Genomic DNA, 22,529 nt, shown 5'->3' on the forward strand with positions numbered 1-22,529 from the left:
TTAAGGTGAGTAATAATTTAAGGATTTAGAATTATGTCACAGTCAGGAAGACGTGTCTGCCGCCATGCTGCTATGATTGATCGTGTTGAACGTACCTTGAGGCGAAGAAGATGCACGCCTTTTCGTGTTTCTGCAAATGTATTCAGGATCGATCTGAAATGGTGAAATCAAAGAAAATTTATAAGTTTCTTCATATACAAGAAATGGCAAACGACTCGACGCGTACTGGCTTCGACAAAACATCCACTACATTTCTTTAGAACAGCTAGAAAAAACTTTAAATTTGCATACTAGTGAGGGAACGAAATTTAAAAGAGAAATTCAGATATGCATTAGTTTCAGGTCTGTGGTTGAGAATTTTTTAGAGAACAATAAAGATCTGGACTACCAGACTACAGTTGAAAATATGTTGGCGAACTTCAAGAAGTTGGGCCGCAACATGATTGTCACGGTACATTTTTACACTTCTGGATGATTTACAGTGTCACGGTACATTTACACATTTGATGAAGAACAGGGTGAGAGGTTTAAACAGGAAATTAAACACATGGAGATGAGGTACCAGGGTGGTTGAAATGTCAACATCAGGGCTGATATTTGTTGGATACTGCAGAGGTACTGTACAGTAGAAGCATCTGCAAAAAAACGAAAGAATCGAAACACTAATAATGAAAGTTTGACCGAGTTTTTAAAGTGAAAGGTTAGTTTTTAGTGTACTTTTTAATATTCTGCCCTTTTCGGTAGTATTTTATAGAGATGACAATGAATTGTGCAAAACGTTTCGGGAAATTTTACCAAATGCGCTAATATAGGCAGCCTTACAAGGTGTAGATTTGACTCCATCCGATTCGACTTTGCCATTCTCATTTAAGAGATAGCAGTTTCCTATTCGGCTGACTATAAACAAAAGTCAAGGGCAAACATTTGATTGAGTCGGAATTTTGCATGCTTACTAACACTGTATTTAGTCACAATGTCTCGGGTCAGATCATTCCAGCATGTTAAGATAAGGTTACCAGAAGGGAACAAGAATATAAAAAATGTCGTTTTCAAAGAAGTATTATAGAGACTGTATTACATTTGCACGTGTGAAATTTTTACGCAACGTGCACATTTTGAATAATTGGAAAGATGTTGAAACGAAAGAAAATTTATAAGTTTTCTCAGATACAAGAAATGAGAAAGGATTCGGCACGTACTGGCTTACCTGCTCACAACAAAACACGGACTACATTTCTTTAGGACAGCTAGAGAAAAATTCTACTACCAATTGCGAAGTTTTCGCAATGGATACTGCTAGTATGTGAATAAACACACTTGCCAAAAGGTGTGAAAATAAAGATAAAAACCAAATGAAGGGCAAGTAAATAAAATACAGGCCCTCCCCGACTTACGGATCGCTTGACTTACGGAAATCAATCCAACTTTAAGTAAAAAATTTCGAAAAAAAAATACTCGCGCGGAATCGTTAATCAGTTGTGATTAACGATTTCAAAGATACCTCAGCCCGGTCTTCAGTGGGAACGTTCCAATGATGCCAGTCATTGTCCATGTACATAGCTGGCCACGGCTTATCAAATGACGTGCAATGACTTGTTTGTATCTAGAATGGGATTCTTGTTAAACTATTTTTTTATTTCGACTCATTTTTGCACCCCGTTATTTATACTACCGCTTTGCCTCGCGGATAATTGTTTATTTATTTATTTTATTTTTTAAATTTATTAATGTGTATTGTCCCAGTCAGTATGGCAGGAAAGCATGTGAATGGATATGGCATTGTTGGTGCAAAAACTGTGAAAAAACAATAAAGATAATTTTATGTGTTTTGAGGTTGGCAACATCCACTGTGAATACAACAGCGAAAGATAAAGAACGAATAAAAGACCATGTAAAAAGTCCCGCTCCTTTATTATTATTAGCCATATGGTGCAAAGAAGTCTAAGGCTTATGCTGCACCAGCCAAAAAAAAAAAAAAAAAAAATTCCCGAGTTACCTTGAGAGAGAGAGAGAGACAGAGAGAGAGAGAGAGAGAGAGAGAGAGAGAGAGAGAGAGAGAGAGAGAGAGAGAAGTAGAAAGGAATCACTAAGAAAGAGAAGAATGATAATATCCAGCTATATAATATCTAGGACTCTGGGTTTGCTAAGCCCATACTCATCAGATGTGAGCCCCTGGGTTAAAGTCTACTTTGAGAAAAAGTTGGCTCGATGAGGTCTATCAGGCACGTTCCTACTTCTTTCTGAGCTACTGTGAGCCTCTCCACAGCTGACTTCGGGCAGTGTTGGCTGCCCTTGGTCATCATTGCCCTTGCCTTTCTCATGATATCCTCCAGCACGGTGTTAGTCTAATATATAATCTCGAAGGAGTGTGTTAGCACTGGGATTGCATAGATGTTTATAGCCTTAACTGTGTTCCCTCCGTTCAGCTCTGCTTTGAGCAGGCTTCTGAGTCTCTGATGGTATTTTTTGGTCAGGCAGGCCTTAATTTCCTTGTGCTGTAAGTGCTGAGCCTGCATCATCCCCAATATTTGTAGTTCTCACCCCCTGTCATGACTTTGATCTCGTTACCAGATTGCTGTTAGTAGTGTCAGCCGACTATTTTCCCCTGATGCAATACATGGGTCATGCATTTATCTAGACAAAATTCCATTCTGATATCATTACTGAATTTTTGGGCGACCTGAATTAGTTGCTGGAGTTGCTTCTCGGTTGCTGCATAGAGCTTGATGTCATCCATGAACATCAGGTGAAAGAGGATGTAGAGGTTTTTCCTTCTTTCTTTGAGTTTATATCCAAACTTTATATCCATACCAAGAATGTACAACAGATGAGAGAGTGGAAATTCGGGAAGAAGAAGTAAAACAGATGATCAAGAACTCTCACAACTGGCGAACTCCAGGAATAGATAACGTACAAAACTACTGGTACAAGAAGCTCATTTGCACACACAAGCACCTGGCAGAATAGTTCACCCGAATGATAAGCCACCCAGAGACAGTCCCGAAATTTCTCACTCAAGGAATCATATATCTGAAGCTTAAAGACGAAGATACAAGAAACCCAGCGAAATACAGGCCAATCACCTGCCTCCCAACAATGTACAAGATCCTGACCTGCTGCATAACCAGGAAGATATCAGACCAATTGGAGAGCCAGAACATAATGGCCGAACAGCAGAAAGGATGCAAGCGGAGGAGCAAAGAATGCAAGGAGAAATTAACCATAGATGCCACGGTTATGGAGCAAACCAAAGCGCTGCAACATGTACACAGCCTATATTGATTATCGGAAGGCCTAAGACTCCGTGTCTCATAGCTGGCGAAGAGGGGCGCTAAACATCTACAAAGTCAATCCGATAATGATAAACTTTCTAGGAGAAACGATGGCGAAATGGAGTACCACCATTAAGGTCGAGAACATCGCAACCCAGCCAATCGCCATCAGGAGGGGAATCTTTCAGGGAGATGCCCTGAACCAACTGTGGTTCTGTCTAGCACTTAGCCCGCTGTCCACCATGCATAACGGCAGCAAGTATGGATATAACATTAAAGAAGGAAGAAAGAACCCGAACACCCTCGCCCACCTGATGTACATGGACGACATCAAGCTCTACACGGCAACCGAGAAGCAACTCCAGCAACTACTTCGGATCATCGAAAAACTCAGCAAGGAAATCAGGATGTAATTTGGTCTAGAAAAATGCAAGACCCATACACTGCACCAGGGAAAATTAGTTGGTCAAAACAACCAATTACTGACTGGTAAAGAGATCGAAGCTTTGACAGAAGGAGAGACCTACAAATACCTAGGGATGATGCAGGCTCAGCAGTTAGAGCACAAGGAAATCAAGAAGTGCCTGACCGAAAAGTATCATCAGAGACTCAGAAGCCTGCTGAAAGCAAAATTGAATGGAGGGAACACAGTTAAAATAACGAACGCCTATGCAGCTCCAGTACTACCATACTCCTTTGGGGTCATAAATTGGGCTAATACTGAACTAGAAGATATTTTGCAAAAGACAAGGACAATGATGACCAAGTGCCGCCAACACCACCCGAAGTCAGCAATGGAGAGACTAAAAATAGCTCGGAAAGAGGGAGGAAGCGGCCTGATAGACTTGATAGAGCAACAGAAAACAGCGATAGTTAACCTGAAGGATTACTTCGAGAACAACACAGCACCACTCCAGCAGGCCATAAGGAAGATAGATAACTGATATACCCCACTCAACCTAAGCGAGGAACCCCTCCCGCCAGACGGCACAAGAAACGAAGTTAGAAAGATGGGCAAAGGAGACACTCCATGGCAGACACTACAATGATCTCCACCAATATCACATGGATAACATTGCTTCCAATGCATGGCTCACAAATGGGACGCTCTTCCCCGAGACTGAAGAATTCATGCTGGCCATCCAAGACCAGGTAATGAACACCAGAAACTATAGAAAATACATCGCAAAGGAGCCCGGAATGTCAGATGACACATGTCGACGATGCCACCTGGCGTGAGAAACGGTCTAACACATCACCGCGGGGTGTAAGGTGATCACCCAGACTGAGTACACTCATAGGCACAACAAGGTAGCCAGGATAATACATTAGATGCTAGCGAGGAAATACCAGTTGACCAAAGAAAGTGTACCATACTACAAGTAAGAACCCCAGGCAGTACTAGATACCCGAACCCGCAAGCTGTACTGGGACCGCGCCATAATACCGGATAAGGCCATCCCGCACAACAGACCGGACATAACCCATGTGGACAAGATGTAAAAGGCTACCTACCTTATTAACATAGCGGTCCGCAACATTAGCAATGTCCAGAAAACCCATGTGGGAAAAATTAGGAAGTACAGAAACCTGAGACATGAGGTCAAGGAGATGTGGCATATGCAAGAAGTATCAACCGTCCCGATCATCGTGTCAACCACCGGTATGGTACCAAAGACTCTACATAGCAGCCTAGCAGCAATAGGTTTCCCAGATTTTTTGATTGATTTGGTAGTTGTTGGCGCATCGGCTTCTGTGGCCATATTGCACCTCCCAAGGTTTTTGCAGTACTTTGATCCAAGCCCGAGGCGAGAATCGAACCCGCGACCTTTGGATTGCCGGGCAGGTACTTTACCCACTCGGCTAGCCCGGTCGGCAGGTCACCCAGAGAACACCTACAAGGAACTCCAGAAAGTCGCAATCCTGAACACCCGAAGGACAGTCAGAGATTTCCTCGACCAACAGTAACACCAGACATTACAACCACCCTGTGTACTTGGTAGTGGTACACGTCACAGAGTGGAATCTCGCAATCAGGGAAAGAGCAACAATAATAATAATAATAATACCGAACCCAATCCCGTCCCATAAGAGAGCTTCAATTTTGCAGGATTTTTTTTTTTTTTTTTTTTTTACCTCAAAAATACCCCCGGGGGCTGACATCTGGTGAGTATTGGCTTGGCACACCCTGGGTCCTGAGCTGGATATCTACTCTTTCTTGGTGATTCCTCTCTCTCAGGGTATCTTGGAATTTTTTTGACTGGTGCAGCATAAGCCTCAGGCTTCCTTGCACTATAAGGCTAATAATAATAATAATAAGGCTAACGATTTTTTCGTTATAAACTACAAAGGACACGTACTAGTAATGTTTCTTCTTTCTGATTACAGTGGCGCTAAGATCGCAATTATTATTACTATTATACTGTATATATTTTTTTGACAATTTTGTGGGACCGCATGTTTTGGTGCAATGTGTTCATTTGTTGTTAGAGGTTGATTTATATTTATATACATATTAATTAAATAATTATATTTACATAACGGGAAATATCAGTTTTGAACTTTTAATACATTACGAACATGATAACTGCCAATGAATCCACAATGTTTACTTTAGCTGCTTTTGGTTGTGGAGTTTGTTTAGGGTGGTTTTTTAGGGGGAAATTTAGGTTAAAAATGCCTAGTGTGTTCAGAGAAAGTAGCATAGCAGAAGAGGTAATTATTTTAGGCATAATATATATTCTGGTTAGTTGTATTATGTTCATGGTTGATTACACATGCAAGCTTTTGTAACGTATACAGAATTAGATAGAATCAGAAAATAATCACATATGGAGGGTCGCAAAATAATTTGAATGATAGATAAAATTTAGTCATTGTGATATATGTTAATCCAACAAAATTGATTAAAATTTTCAAAAATACCAAAGTATTTTATCAATGTATTTTATTTTTTAAGTTAAAAAAAATTAAAAAAAAGCTTTAAATTAAAAATGCAATAAAATGCTTGGAGAGCATTTTAAATATTAGACTCATGAAAGTAACAATAAATAAATAAATTGCACTTTTTCCATTGTTTTACTAAACTGCAAACGTATTGGGTCACCACATAGAAAATACTGATAGCCTGGCTTTGAGCAGTTTGTTTTTTTCTTTTTGCACTGGTTGAGGATAAACCTGAATGTTAATTAACTTTTGTATACCTAAAATCCGATTCATAGACTGCTTTGGAATTAGTTTGGCTAGTTCTTGGATTATGAGATGAGCATGTCTGTCCATTTTAAATTTTCCTAACTTTATTGCCAAGCATTTTAAATTTAAATTTCAATAAAATGTACACTCATGATTATATAAATATTTTGGCTAAACTCCATTATTTGGGTGCCACTTGTCTCTGTGCAGTGGGCGTTGTCGTAGAACGGAGGGATTGTATGGTCGAGTTTTGTGATTGGGTGATTATTATGAAGTCAGTTTCCTTCTGATTGTTTTTTGTTGTTGAGGGGGGCACTTTGCTTAGGTAGGGTGTTTATACCCCCCCACCACCACCACCCTGCTGTTTTAAAATAGGAAAAGAGTTCCCCGTTTAAAACTGGGCACTCTTTTTCCACAGTGGCAAGCAGGGGGAAAAACACCCTAGGCATATCAACCTAGGAGGGCAGTGAGTGGCACCTGCCAATCACTGCTTTGTTTCTGTCCATTTGTCGAAATATAGACTAGTACCCAAGATCTGGAGTTTACCAAATTTTAAATGATATTGATATTTGATCTTAAAAATTTGAATAGATAAAAGCTTATATTTAAAAAAAAATGACATAAACATACAGATCAAGGTTTTACTTTGACAGTCATTGCTTGTTAACTGAAAGATGATGCAATTTCTGAACCAAAATTGGTCAGCTGGTAAATGGTGCCGTTTGAAGGTACTGTTGATGGGAAATTGTTAATGTGCCTTGAAACAGTTTTACAACAACATTTATTTCATTATGGTTGCCCAGCATCTTGCGCAGGTAGCACAGTGGTATCGTCACCATCCTCCCCACACCGGGTGGGAAAGGCCCGGGTTTGAATCTCGTCGATGATGCGAGGAACTTTAATGGACTTTTTTCACTCCATGGCTGAGTTAGTCGGTCTCAGGCATAGATAGCAAGGTTTTTCTCCCCAGAAACAGGTTTTTTCGTCCAGCAAAACAGGCAAATTGACCATAGAACACACACACAATTTACAGACACAAATACGGGTGAATGTATTCAATTAAGGGCAACCCTAAAATAATAATAATAAAAAATGTGGTTGCCCAGACAAAATGTGCATTATTTTGCAGTGTGACTGCAGTTACAAATTAACTTGTAAAGTTAGACAAGTTTATGCACATAGGTTATGAATTTGAAGTTTTTTCCTTTTTTTTATTATGATGTGGGCATGTGGCAGTTGTGAAGCATAGGCCAGGCCACCTAAAACCACACTGACAGTATGATTTCCAGTTTATTTTTGATGAAAAACCTTTATCATCTAGGTTGGTATGGAAAATCATGAGGTTTGGCATTAGGCATCTTGTGATTCAAAAGTTTTAACAGTAAATTACATTATGATTAAAACTGTGAACTTAGAACAGTTTTTGGATAGTGTTGGGCTTGGTGTAGTCCTAATGCATGCTGTCACCACGATGTTATCAGATCATTCATTTTCATGTTTGTTAAAGATTATATTGTTTATATTGAGACATTTTCTTTATAAATTTTTGAAGTATTGACATTCAGGTTGTTAACAATATGGTATTGTTATTGGCAAAATGTTGCAAGGAAGCAAAGTTTGTACTGCATCAGAAAAAAAAAAAAAACTAACTTTTTTAACCTGTCTTCATTTGCTCATTCCATCTAATAATTTCCCAAACCGTTTTTTAAAATTTATTTAAACTATTTATTTCAGAACACCAGTTTGAAATTTATTCCAACAGTCAATTACTTTGGCAGGATGCAAATTTCTGTATAAGCTATATAGCTATCCTGCAACCGGCCTTTTTTAGTTTAAATTGATGTCACCTTGTGTATGTCAACTGAGAAAGAGTAAAGATGATAATAACATTTAGTTTACTTACCCCTGTTAAGTCTGCATGGGTAGCACAGTGGGGTCATCACCGTCCTCTCCATACTGGGTGGAAAAGGCCGAGATTCGAATCCCGTCGATTATGCGAGGTACTTTAATGGGCTCTTTTCACTCTCTGACTGAGTTAGTCGGTCTCAGGTGTAGATAGCAAGGTTTTTTTTTCCAGCAAAAGAGGCAAATCAAACAGAGAACACACGCAATTTCCAGACATTACATAAACGGGTATATGTAAAAATTACGGGTGGCCCTAATATAATAATTTGAATTTTTTGTTTTTTTATCCCTTTTAAAGACTTCAGTTAGGTCACAATGTAGACATTTATTTTCCAGATGCCTTGGTTTACAAAACTGCAGTCTTTCTTGCTAAAAATGTTTTGTATCCCCTAATGTTATTATTGGTGTCCCTAGGATTGTGCTGGAACTTTTACTGTTTTCAGTATTTATTAACAGTATTGATGAAAGCATATCAAATAAGCATATTTTCTAGGTTTCAAAATGATACAAAGGTCAGTGGAATGGTTAAAGATATCAAGGCATTTTACTGCAAAATACAGTTAGCAATTGTATTCACTGTCAGAATGATTAATTGTTAACTCTTCTGACCTAGTGGTTGTGTTGGAGTTTAAACAAAACACAACAGCACAACAGGATTAATTGGGGACACAAACAATATTTTTACCAAGAAAGATGTATTCTGTAAACTAACACACCTCTGAACCCTTTCCAATGGACCTGGCGCCTCTGTAGCCAGGTGGGCAGGAGCAGCAGTGCGTAGCACACGCTTCTTGATTAGACCGGGGTTTGAGCCCGTGATCCCACCAAATACGGAGGATGTGGAAAGGTCAGGGAATGACCACCGCATATCCCCGGAGCAATATGGCCTTAGTTGCTAATGCTCCTAAAAACCAAATAACAACAACAACAACCAATGGACCTGTGTCTTTTCTAAAATTAGTTTTCCAAACCTGTTTATGGAGAACACTACTGCAGTATTGTTAAGGCTCTTGAGGAGATCCAGTCATATAGAGAGAGATTTGCCACACTCTCAGCTGACAGCCATTAGAGTATGTTGTGATAAACAGCCATCTATTTGTTTACAAACAAGATTGGGGCTAGCACTAATGATCTGAATGTAATGCAGTAGGAAAAGCTTAGAAAATGGCCTTCTAATGAAAATAAAAGAAACATGAAGAGAAGAAATGCTGGTCTAGAATATATATATTGGTAATTGTAGAAAACTGTTAAAAGAGAAAACTGAAGCCAAGCTGTAACTGTGTCAACAAAAGATTAAGTAGTGCTGTTTTCATGTGTTAAGGAGGAGGGAAAATTAACACTTTTGTGATGCAAAATGAAAGTGTCAATCTGAATGGAGAAAAAGAAGAGCAAGCAAATTAAACTTCAAAGAAAAGTCCAGGATGTTTATGATTTATTGAAACTTTACAAGCAGAAATGTCAGTCTTAAGACAGTGAGTAGTGTGTCTGTGCCACTAATACCAAATTAACATTATTATATTTGTAGTAGTAGTAGTAGTAGCAGCAGCAGCAAATGATGCAAGGAAGCAAGCTTATATAGCATCAGCCAAAAAAAAAAAAAAAAATGCTACCCATTCCATTTGCCCATCCTCTGTAATAATATTTCTAATTCTTGCCTAAATTTATTCAAACTACTCACTTCCATAATACCAGATGGTGGTTTGTTCCAACACTCAATTACCTTGGCTGAAAGAAAATTTGCACACTTCTATCCTGTAGCCATCCTTTTTCAATGTAAGATTACAATCCCTTGTGTGTGCTGTCCAACAAAGAGTAAGAATGCCATCATTATTAAGTTTATTCAATTATTTAAATCCTTAAACATTTCAGTCAGGCCTCCCTGCAAATTCCTAGTTTCTGAGTGCTGCAATTTGCATTACTGTAGTCTTCTGTGGTAAGAGTACCCCTTTAAGTTCTTGACTAATCTGACCAATCCTTCAATCCTTGTCGGTGCAACTGATCGCTTTACAAATGTGTGGCCTAAGTTCTGTAATGGTTTCTGACATAGGTGGAACATATACCTGGCCCTTCATGAACCCCAGAAAGGACAATCTAAAGGAGTCAATCTGGAATCTTGAGAAGCCACAAAATTGATCCTCCTCTCCTAATCTACTTCTTGGGAAATACTGTTCAGGTATGCATTAACTTCTTTGGGTAATGTGGTGGAACTCCATTGTGTTGGAAAATCAAGTCACTGTCATTGCTATCCTGCAGTTGGGTTATAAAGGAAATTCTCTAACATGTCCAGATATGCATCTGGAAATGACACCTGTGAGGTGATCTGATAGATGTATCTAAGAACTTGAATGGATTGAGCATGCTCAATGCTGACAGCATTCTTCTGCTTGCTCAATCAGATCATAAATTCATATTGAGCAAGTGTACGGGCTCATCTGAATTGAAATCCCTAAAACCAGTGCTAACACATATGAAAAATAATCTCAAATTGAAATTAAACTTTCATTCATCAAAAACTGAATCTTCTAGCAGATTGGTGTCTAATTTGTATGGAGAGGATCAGCACATCTGAGGTAACCTATTCACTGGCCTTCAAGAAGTCCTGATCGTTCTTCCTGTGACAGTGTGCTATGTGGTACAATTAAAGAGTGTGTGTCCATGGAAAGATACCAGACCACAGAACAGTTGAAGGAAGCCGTTACTTTATGCCCATTCTATGACATTATTTCCATGTATGTGATTGGGGAGCTACAGTTTTGGACTGCCCTGTACATCAATCAGTTTTAGTCAGATATTTGAAATGTGTATGTAAATTTACTTATAGTAGCTTATCTTTAATTTAATATTGTGATTAAAATTTTGACAAAAAGTGATGTGCTATTTTAATTTTTCCATTCAATAAATATATCAATTTGTTTGTGTTTTAGAGTTACGTGGATTCTTTGACTGGGGAATGTAAATTAATTTTAGTAGTAAGGAATGATTTAAAAATGGGAAAAGGAAAGGTAGCAGCTCAAGTAAGTGTAATGAGTTCATATTATCTTTGTTTTTAAAAACCTGCTATTTTTAAATTTCTCTTGATTTTGAGTGGTTAATTTGACCAAAAATTTATATGCTAAACCTTTTGGTTGCTATTCTATAAAACTATAAAACTGATGTCTGCTGCCATCTGGAAACAAAGCAAAGCTCTTAAACTCAAAGAAGTTGCCCTTCTCTGTTTCAGATTTGTTTGTGTTTTGACCACAGAACAGTTGAAGCCTTTATCAATTTCTGTGCTGGTAGGTTCAGTTTCTGATCTTATAGATGATTTCTGCAGTATTGCAGAAATACAGAATTGCAGAGTTTAAATTCCAGCAAATATGGTGACCATAACTAACTGTGCCCAAACCTTCTGGAAAGCGATTTGAAAATATAATCATCACCACCGTCATAAGACAACTATTTGGGATCAGCCTTTTCCGTTTTCTTCCTCTCTTCCTTCCTTCCTTCCTGCTATAGCCATTTTATCTGTAACATCATGTTCTCCCATACCTTTTTGGACCATCACATTCTTGGCTGTGTATTTGTGCAGGAGTTTTCAGAATGTTTATGGATCCATTGTCTACAAAGGTAGGCTGCTGATAGTGCAAGTGGGTTTCTGTGACAGTGTGCTCTGCAGTGTTTCTTTGTGGAATTTTGAAGTTTTGTTAAAATGAAAACTTTTTACATAAATTTTTAAATATTAATTTGTTCTTATTTTGAATTTATTGTTAAACATTGAGTGAAATTGTCAAAAATCAAATCAGCATAAAAAAAAAAAAGAACTGTTTACAGAAAATTGTAAAAAAGATAATGAAAAATAACAGCATGTTGTTACTTATATTTTTGATATTCTAATATTCTCTACATCTATTTATGTATCACACGATTCACTTTGATCAACTTCTAGATCAGAATTCTGAAATTTGTTCAATTTTAGGGCTTTTGTATGTATATTCAAATTGAGCAGTTTATGCTAACAGGTACGTTTGTATTTTGAATTTCAAAGTTACTTCTTTACTGCTGTCTATTTTAAATTAGTATTAGGCAAGGAAGCCACAGGATTTTTCTGAAGCAAAAAAAAAAATAATAATAATAATAATAAATAAAAACATAAATAGTAATAAATAAAAAGATAAACAGAAAAAACTATCCAGCTGACGTTTGAATTTGCCCAAGCTTGTCAGCCTCAGTTGCCCATAGAGGTAACTTATTCCAGTAATTAACAACCTGTTGGCAAAAAAAAGAAGAAGCTTCCTACAATCCAGCATAAACAAACCTCTATCTCCATACTTTGAATGCATGGCCCAGAAAATTTTGCCTTCATTAATTTTATTATCCCCTCTCAGAACCTTATATACTTTAATCAGGTCCCCTCTAAGGTGCCTGGTTGCCATGCTCTGTAGAGGCTACAATTACTTTGGAACACAGTTAAGATATGACAACACCTATTTGAAGATTTATAGACAATTTATGCATAAATGGACATGTTATCTGTAACATTCTTAAAATATACATACGTACATTCGTCACGGAACCCATACCTCAAAAATGCATACATATATACATAGGTACTCCACAGTGCCCACACACAAATACATATATACATAGTACGTTCAAAATATATATGTAATACTTTTGAATATACAACATATATATGTAGTACATTCAAAAAGGCCTTGGAATCCCATGCTGGTATTTGTACTGTGGCCGTAACGTTCCATGGTGTGTTGACATTGACTTGGTGAACATTCATGGCAAGTGGGAACTGGTACAATCACTTTATTCATGTGTCACAGCTGATTGATTGCAGAATCACAGTTTGAAGAGCATGCTAACATCAGGTTCTTCTTTAAACTTGGGAAAAGTGATGCTGCAAGCATTACAGAAAGTTTATGGAGATGATGCTATGAAGAAAATAGCAGTTCACTTGGTTTAAAAACGGACAGGAAACACTGGATGATGATTCTTGCAGTGGATGCTCGTTGATGTCACGAAAGTGATGGAGCTCCTGTGAAATGATGAGCAAATGACTTGTTGAGATTGCTCATGAAGTTGGACTATCTGTAGACATGAGTATACACAATCCTGATGCAAGATTTAGGGATGTGTCATATATATGCAAAGTTTGTTCCTTGCTTGCTGTCGGATGATGAAATGGACTGCAGGAAAGCCATTGCAGGTGATGTGTTTGAGAAATCTATGTAGGATTCAAGCTTCCTAAGAAAAGTGGACACTTAGGTTGAAAGTTGGGTGTTCTCCGAGACCAAGGTAGAAAATGGCAAATGGCACACAAAAATGTCCCCATAGCCCAGGAAGGCTCATGCAACAAAATACAATGTTAAAGTCATGCTAATTGTTTTTTTGTCAACGATCAGGCATTTAGAGGGAAAAGTATTACTGCTACCTTACTATTTTGAAGTGTTGACATTTGTGTGAGAATGTGAGGCAAAGACAACATCAAAAATGGAAAGATGACTGGATTCAGCAATATTTGGCTGAGAAAAAATTTGGTCTGACCTTGCACAAGTTGATTTCTGGATGTTCCCTAAACTGAAAATGGGGTTTGCTTTGTGGTCGTCATTTTGCTGCGGTGGATGACGTTAAGGAAAATGGAAAGTACTTTGAAGGTGGTTAGGTTAATAAGCTCAACTGTTCACTCAATAAATTTTATAATAAAGTTCTTTTTACTGTTTGAACTTTTGAATGTACCTCATATATAGTAGTAGTAGCAGTAGAGGCAAATGATGCAAGAAAGCAAGCTCATAAAAAAGAAAAAAAAAACAAAAACACTACACACTTTTCCCATCCATACCCTCCAAGAATTTGTCTAGTTATTCCTTGAATTTATTCAACCCATTAACTTCCACAACAACAGGTTGAAGCCTGTTTCATCAATCAACCACCTGCTGGCTGAAGGCAAATTTCTGCACATCTATCCTGCAACCATCCTTCCTCGACTTAAATTTATGCCCCCCTCATGTGTGTAGTCTTAGCAAGAGGAAGAATGCCATTCACTTTCAGCTTACTCATTCCATTCAAGGCCTTAAACACCTCAATCAGATCACCCTGCAGGTGCCTTGTCTTCAGAGGCTGCAATTTCCAGAACTAAAGCCTTTCTAGGTAAGAGCACCCTTTTGTTCCCTTCACCAATCTGGTTGCCCTTCTCTGCACCCATTTCAGCAGATCTACATCCTTCCTAAAGTGAGGCATACAGATCTGTATCCCCTCGACGTGGGCACCTGTACATGGTGAGGGGACCTCCCAGTGATGCTGCTGGGCTTCCAGATTAGCATCAAGAGGAAGAATGCCATTCACTTTCAGCTTACTCATTCCATTCAAGGCCTTAAACACCTCAATCAGATCACCCTGCAGGTGCCTTGTCTTCAGAGGCTGCAATTTCCAGAACTAAAGCCTTTCTAGGTAAGAGCACCCTTTTGTTCCCTTCACCAATCTGGTTGCCCTTCTCTGCACCCATTTCAGCAGATCTACATCCTTCCTAAAGTGAGGCATACAGATCTGTATCCCCTCGACGTGGGCACCTGTACATGGTGAGGGGACCTCCCAGTGATGCTGCTGGGCTTCCAGATTAGCATCACCGGGATCTAACGCCCATACCTTGGTTCCAGGGTTACATCTTTGGAATCCGGTGTGTGCAGCCGTGCGCCGTGACCCGTGGAATTCGGAAAGGGGGATCCTGGTTGTAGAGGGGCCCAGCCTTAATACACCACTTTGGCCCCCTGCTTTGACAAGACGGGTGGTCCCGGACCGGCCCAACTGGGATCAATCGGCGGGTGGTTCTTACTGCTAGGGTCAACTGCATTCCAATAAGTCTCCCTCCCTTTGGTCCTGGGACGGGATCAAGGCTTATTGGAAACGTGGGTATGGTGCCTCTAAGCTAACTTGGCATCCCATTCGTGTATGCAGTACCTGCTAGTTCACAAGTGGACGTCCCCTCGTAGGGCTCCGTGGTGGGTGAGGTACTTAGGGCATCGGAAATTTTTATTTTACTCCTATGAGTATTATAAATTCAAATTCTTCTGGGGTCCCAGAAGGGCCCCTACCTAATCGAGATGATGACGCAGTAAACACCTCTGCAAAAAGAGCCAGGACTGAGGATACACCACCACCACCACCATCAGTGACACCGCTTTTCCTCATTCTCCATTCCACCGGAGAGCAGTCAATTGGAAAGATGTCACCCTTCTTTATCCAGAAAGGATTAGAAGGGTTGGCAGGGTCACCTAAATTTGTAAAAAGACTGCGTTCTGGCAACCTTTTGGTTGAAGCTTCTACCACAAAACAAGCAGAAAAATTCATAAAGTCTACATCCCTAGGGGGAATAACTATCACCGTAATCCTCCACAAAACTCTGAATTCTTCACATGGTGTTATATCAGAGTGGGACCTTCTTCATGTTTCTGAAGAAGAGATCTGCTCTGAATTAAAAGACCAAGGAGTGACAGCTGTTAAGAGAATATCGATACGCAAGGATGGGAATCTCGTCCCTACCCGAGTTCTTATCCTCACATTTAACACCCCACGGCCTCCAAGTTCCATCAAGGCATTCTATCTAAACTGTCCAGTGAGGATTTATATCCCAAACCCACTGCGGTGTTTTAGATGCCAAAAATACGGCCACTCACAAACATCTTGTCGTGGTAACCCTGCCTGTGCTCGATGTGGTGTTAAAGACCACGAGAGCAAGGAATGTTCAGCTCCAAAACCGATCTGTGTCAATTGCCAAGGAGAGCACCCCGCCTACTCAAGAGCATGCCAGCGGTGGAAGGATGAAAAAGAAATCCAAAAACTGAAAACAGAGCTGAATATCTCCTACCCAGAGGCCAGAAAACGTATCCAACCAATAAATAGCAGGAAACCTTCATATTCCCAGAAGGTTTCTGCTAAGTGCACTATCGGGACACAAACTGAGATGCTATACCACCATGAGAGTCATTCACTCCGATTGCACGCTATTTATTGAGTTCACAAAAGCCCACCAAAAAAATACAATCGGCTGCCACTCCTATATCCGTACCTCCTAGTACTCCACCACTACCAAAACCAAGTGGTAAAGAAAAGCCAAAATGTTCAGAAGAGTCACCCGGGACATCAGAAACAATGGATGTAGAGAATAAGGAGGTACCGGATGAATTAGTCTTGGAACTCTTTGCGGAGGAAGAAATGGACATGGGACAGTGTCCATTCTTCCCCAAAAAAGATAAATCCAAGACTGATAAAAGTAAGCCCTCAGTGGTGAAACCCATGTTTAGTCTCTAGAGCAAAGTTTCCGGCATCCCCCTCCCCCCCATACTTCTCCTTCAACCCATGCACGGTACTAAGTACTATAGGTTTTGATACCTTTTGTGTTTGGGGTTTTCATAAAAAAAAAAAAAAAAAAAAACATCGGAAGCCACCTGATGGACCCACCAAGCCAAAATAATGGCTAAATTCCTACAATGGAATTGTCGTGGATTCCGGCGAAATACTGATGACATCAAGGCCCTCCTGCAAAAGCACGAGCCAGTTTGCTTTTGCTTGCAGGAGACTTATCTAAAGGCAAATAATGATCCCACTATGCATAACATCACAATTTTTCGTAAGGATAGAATTGCGGATGGTCCTGCTCATGGAGGAGTGGCTATCCTTGTGGGCAACCAGACCCCAGTTCAGCTCTTGCTAGTTACAACCAGCATAGAGGCTGTTGCAATTCGCCTTTCAGTGGGATTTTTATTAACCGTCTGCTCTATTTATTTGCCACCTGGGACTGACATCTCCCAGGAAGACCTTGATGATCTTGTAATGCAGTTGCCTCCCCCTTTCTTGCTTCTCGGGGATTTTAATGGACATAACACCCTGTGGGGTAGTGCTAACATCAATGGAAGGGGACGAGTCATAGAGCGTATGCTAAATGACAATGACCTTTCCCTTCTAAATACTGGAGCCAACACTTACTTCCACATGCCTACCCATACTTTTTCTGCAATTGATCTCTCTATCTGCTCTCCTTCTCTACTCCCTTCACTCACTTGGGAAGTGGAAGAGAACTCATATGGAAGTGATCACTTTCCTGTGATAACCTCGTTACACAGTGGGAGACCATGTCTTCCTTTCAGGTTACCACGGTGGAAGATTGATCAGGCTGACTGGACTGCCTTCCAACATCAGGCAAATTTTGACATCAGTACCGTCAGTCAGGAGTTTATCAATGAAGCAGTAACATACATCACAGAAATTATAGCCCAAGCAGCTGTGAATGCTGTTCCAAAAACATCTGCCCGGTTTCCACCATTTCCCAAACCTTGGTGGAATTCACAATGCACAGCAGCAAAAAAGGCTCAAAACAAAGTGTGGGGGATATTCCGCCAATATTCTACCACGACCAACCTTATAGCCTTTAAACCCGCATGAGCCAAAGCACGCTACATTCGCTGTCAGAGTCAAAAGGAATCGTGGATCCGTTTTACTTCGTCAATTACTCAGTCCACTAGTATTAAGTTGGTCTGGGATAAAATCTGGAGAATGATGGGAAAATATACATACCACCCTTCTTCAATCCTAGATTATAATGGATGCACTATTGCAGATCCAACTGCAATAGCCAATTCTCTTGGAGAAACATTCTCTAATATCTCTGCAACATCTTCGTATTCCCCAGAGTTCCTGGTCCTGAAACAAAAAATCGAAAAACAGGCACTTAATTTTAAGTCTAAGAGTGTCTATCCATATAACAGGTCATTCACTATACAGGAACTGAAAAGAGCTCTTATTCTTTCCAAAGCAAGTGCTGTTGGACCAGATGGCATCCATTATGAAATGATTAAGCATCTTTCACTAAAATCTATGGATTATCTGCTCCTTTTATATAACAGAATCTTTATTGAAGGGCAGTTTCCGGATTTCTGGCGCAAGGCAATCGTTCTTGCCTTTGCTAAGCCAGGAAAGGATCCAAAAGTCACTACTAATTATTGTCCTATTGCTCTGACTAGCTGTCTGTGCAAAATCCTGGAGAGAATGGTTAATTTTCGTTTAATATGGTATTTAGCATCAAATGACCTTCTCTCCAATATCCAGTGCGGCTTCCGAAGGAACCGGTCTACTTTGGACCATCTTATTAGACTGGAAACATCCATCCGGGATGCTTTCCTAAAACGCGAACACTTGGTGTCAGTGTTCTTTGACATGGAGAAAGCGTATGACACAACTTGGAGATTTGGCATCTTAAAAGATTTGCATAGCCTTGGTCTTAGAGGGCAACTCCCCATTTTTATTAAAAACGTTTTAGCCAATCGATCTTTCCAAGTTCATGTTGGATCCTCACTCTCTCGTTCCTTCAGCCAAGAGGAGGGAGTACCACAAGGATCAGTATTAAGTGTCACGCTTTTCGCCATCAAAGTAAATTCCATCACAACAATTTCCTCCAACTGTAAACAGTGCTCTCTATGTTGATGACTTTAGCATATTTTGTCAGTCATGCAACATGAGGGTTATTGAAAGACAACTGCATAAAGCCATTGATCATCTTAATTCCTGGGCACATACTAATGGCTTCAGGTTCTCACCGGAGAAGACCGTTTGCGTACACTTTTGTCGTAAGCTTAATCTTCATCCTAAACCTGAATTAAGGCTCGGACAAAATGCTATTCCAGTAGCGGTGGACACAAAATTCTTGGGACACGTATTTGATAAAAAGCTGACCTTTCTGGATCACATCAGTCAACTCCGCACAAAGTGCACAAGAGGCCTGAATATTCTGTGCTCTCTTTCCTCTACATCTTGGGGTGCGGATTGGTGCACCCTACTACGCATCTACCGTGCACTTGTACGATCCAGACTAGATTACGGGTCCCTGGTATACAATTCGGCCAGAGATAATGTCCTTCGATGGCTGGACCCTGTCCACCATCAGGCTATCTGTATCGCTACTGGAGCATTTTGAACATCTCCTGTCCAGAGCTTATATGTCGAAGCAAACGTGGCCATTCTTGAGCCACAATGGGAAAATTTGTACAACACCCGTAAGACTGCCAATCGTCCTTTTGGTATTCGTCTCCAAGAGCTACTCAAAGAACTTAATATCAAGGTAGACAAGGTTGCCCAAACACCAAAGACCCTTTCACCCTGGCATGCTCATGTTCCAACATGTGACTTCTCCCTTAGAAATTGGGGAAAGTCGGACACTCCATCATCTGTCTACCTGCAGCTTTATTCAGCACACCGAGCTGAACATTCTGACTTTGCACCAGTTTACACAGACGGTTCGAAGTCGGAATCATATGTGGGATCTGCTGCTGTCTTTACAGACACCACTACATCGGAGCAGATTCCCTCTGAATGCAGCATATTTACTGCAGAGCTGCACGCTATAGAGTTAGCCTTGGATCACATTAGTAAATGCCAATACCAACGGTTCATTTTATATTCCGACTCTCTCAGCGTGTTACAGGCTTTAATAACCGTGAGATATAATTCTCATCCAGTTCTGTCTAGCATTCAGCAGAAGATTCACTTTCTCCATGAACCTGAATATGATATCCGCTTCTGCTGGATTCCCAGCCACATTGGGATTAGGGGGAATGATTTGGCTGACATCGCAGCCAAATCAGCAATTCCTAATAATAATCGCTGCCTGTCAGTCCCCTATACAGACTACAGGCAAATAATACACCAAAAGATACACTCCCAATGGCAGGATTCGTGGAATAGATCCTCCTATGTGTGAGTCCTGTGGCACAATTTTAACTATCAGACACATTTTAATTGATTGTCCAGAATTTTAGCAATATCTGTTTTACCGCTTTTAATCATCTGACTGAGCCATATACACTCAGTCAGATTTTATCCGACAATGACCATGTGTCTGCTGTTTTTAGCTATTTTAAATCAGTAAATGTTTTTGCTTGTATTTAAAATTTACATGTTATTGTTATTTCTTTATTGATTTATCTTTTCTACATTTTATACCTTTGTTATTTTATATGTTGACATGGTGACCTAAGTAATTAGGTCAGTGAAAGTTTAAATTTTTTAAATATCAACTGGTTTTGGCGCATTATAGCCTTAGTTGCTAATGTGCCAATAAAACCCAACAACCAACCAACAGATCTGTATACAGTACTCAAGATGCGGCCTAACCATGGCCTGGGTCTGTCCTGGCTTGATAACATTTCACTCCATACTAACTGTTGATGATTCTGTTCAGGTTGCTGATGAACTCAATAAATATTTTGCATCCACATTCACTTGTGAAGAAGTTTCTAGGAAAGGGGGATTCCAGAAGTAAACCAAGTTATAACTAGGAGCTGTGATCATTGAGAGAAAAGTGGAAAATAAATTATCTATCCAGTTATATTAAAAGAAGTAAGCAAACCTTTAGCCATCACTACAAGAGCATCCTTGGGTTTGGGGAGAACTCTACAGATAGGAGATATACAAATGTCTCTCTTGTTCACAGATTGGAATTGAAGGGTGTAGTGAGTAATTACAGACCTAATAATGGAGTCAGTGGTTGAAGAAATAATGCAGGACTACCTTGACTGAAATACAGGTATATGGCAATCACAGTGTGGATTTGTTAAGGGGAGACCTTGTTTGACCACTCTGATTAGCTATTATTATTATTATTAGCTATATGGTGTAAGGAAGCCTGAGGCTTATGCTGCACCAGCCAAAAAAAAAAAAAATTCCCGAGTTACCCAGAGAGAGAGAGAGAAGTAGAAGGGAATCACCAAGAAAGAGAAGAATGATGATATCCAGCTCAGGACCCTGGGTGTGCCAAGCCCATACTCACCAGATGTGAGCCCCTGGAGGGATTATAATGTAGTAACAAAGGAACTGCCAGAAAAAATAATAATTTTTACACCATATACTCTGATTTCAGTAAAGCCTTTTATACTGTTCCACATGAAAAAATGCTGTACAAATTGGGGAAAGGTTACTATTGTAAATAAAAGCATAGTTGAGTGCAGAAGACAAAAGAGTGTATGATAATGGGCACTGCTCTTCCTGTATTAATGTTATTGTGGAATCAATCAGGGTTCAGTGCTGAGTCACTTATTGTTTTCAATATTAGTTAATGATATTAGTGAAGGCATATCAAGTTTAATGTCTTAAGTTGGCTGATGACGGAAAGGTTAGCAGGGTGATTAATGACATGAATTAGGGTAACTATTGATATAAGACCTAAGAAATTAGGTAGATGGACTGAGAAGTGGCAGTTAATGCATTAACATTGATACTCAAGATAATTTGTTTCCAGATTTTTTGGTGCATTGGCATCAAATGTCATCATTGGCATGACATTATGGCCATAGTGCAGCACACAACTCAAGGTAGTAAAGAGTGAAAAAGCTCAGTGTGTAATTGTAGTCTGACATGACATTCTCTAAGCAGTCCAGACACATTGCTAGTACATCTTGTGGGGTTTGTCAATGTTATATACAGGAATTTTTCTAGCAGAGCAAAGGAGATGATTATCCCATTGTTTAAAGCAATGGTTAGACTACATCTTGAGTACTGCATACATGCATGGAAGCCTCGTTTTAAGAAAGATGTAAATCTGTTGGAACAGGACAGAGGAGCAACATGATTAGTCACGGGCTCAAAACGGTACTCTTACCAAGAAAGGCAAAAGTTCTGTAAACTGCATCATCTGGAAACTTCACACCTGCGAGGAAATCAAAGTAGAGTTTTTTCAAGCTTTGAATGGATTGAGTAACCTAAATGCTGATAGCATTCTTACTCTTTTTCAAATGATACACACACAAGGGCATAAATTTAAATTGAGAAAGGGTGGTACAAAATAGCTAAGTGTAAATTTGCTTTCAGCCAGACAGTAATTGGTTGTTGAATGAATTTCCAGCTAGCATTGTGGAAGCAGGTAGTGTGAATAAATTTAAAGAAGGGCTAGACAAATTATTAGATAGCATGGACAAATGATTATTATTATTTTTTTTTTTTTTTGGCTGATGCTGCTATAAGCTTGCTTCCCTCCATCACTTAGTACTACTAATTGTAATACTAATACCACTGTTACTCCATCCATCATGAACCTGCATGACCCAACCATATGTATATTTGCTAAATTTGCAGTTGAGATCTAGTAATCACAATAAGTGGTATATTGCAAATTGTCAACCACTATTC

General features: G+C 39.6%; 1 protein-coding gene across 1 annotated transcript in view; it reads left to right on the forward strand.

Moving 5' to 3' along the window:
* The first annotated feature begins 5,758 nt into the window (after nucleotides 1-5,758).
* Nucleotides 5,759-22,529, forward strand: part of LOC150085829 (peptidyl-tRNA hydrolase 2, mitochondrial-like) — a 35,658-nt gene continuing 18,887 nt past the window's right edge. The window contains exons 1-2 of the mRNA XM_090373510.1: nucleotides 5,759-5,987; nucleotides 11,294-11,383. Coding sequence (XP_090229636.1) covers nucleotides 5,853-5,987; nucleotides 11,294-11,383 — 225 coding nt within the window. The 5' untranslated portion in view covers nucleotides 5,759-5,852. The remainder of the gene's footprint in view (nucleotides 5,988-11,293; nucleotides 11,384-22,529) is intronic.

This window comes from Mastigoproctus giganteus, chromosome 5 (assembly GCF_048544385.1).
Source record: "Mastigoproctus giganteus isolate SK-2022 chromosome 5, ASM4854438v1, whole genome shotgun sequence".
NCBI lineage: Eukaryota > Metazoa > Arthropoda > Arachnida > Uropygi > Thelyphonidae > Mastigoproctus > Mastigoproctus giganteus.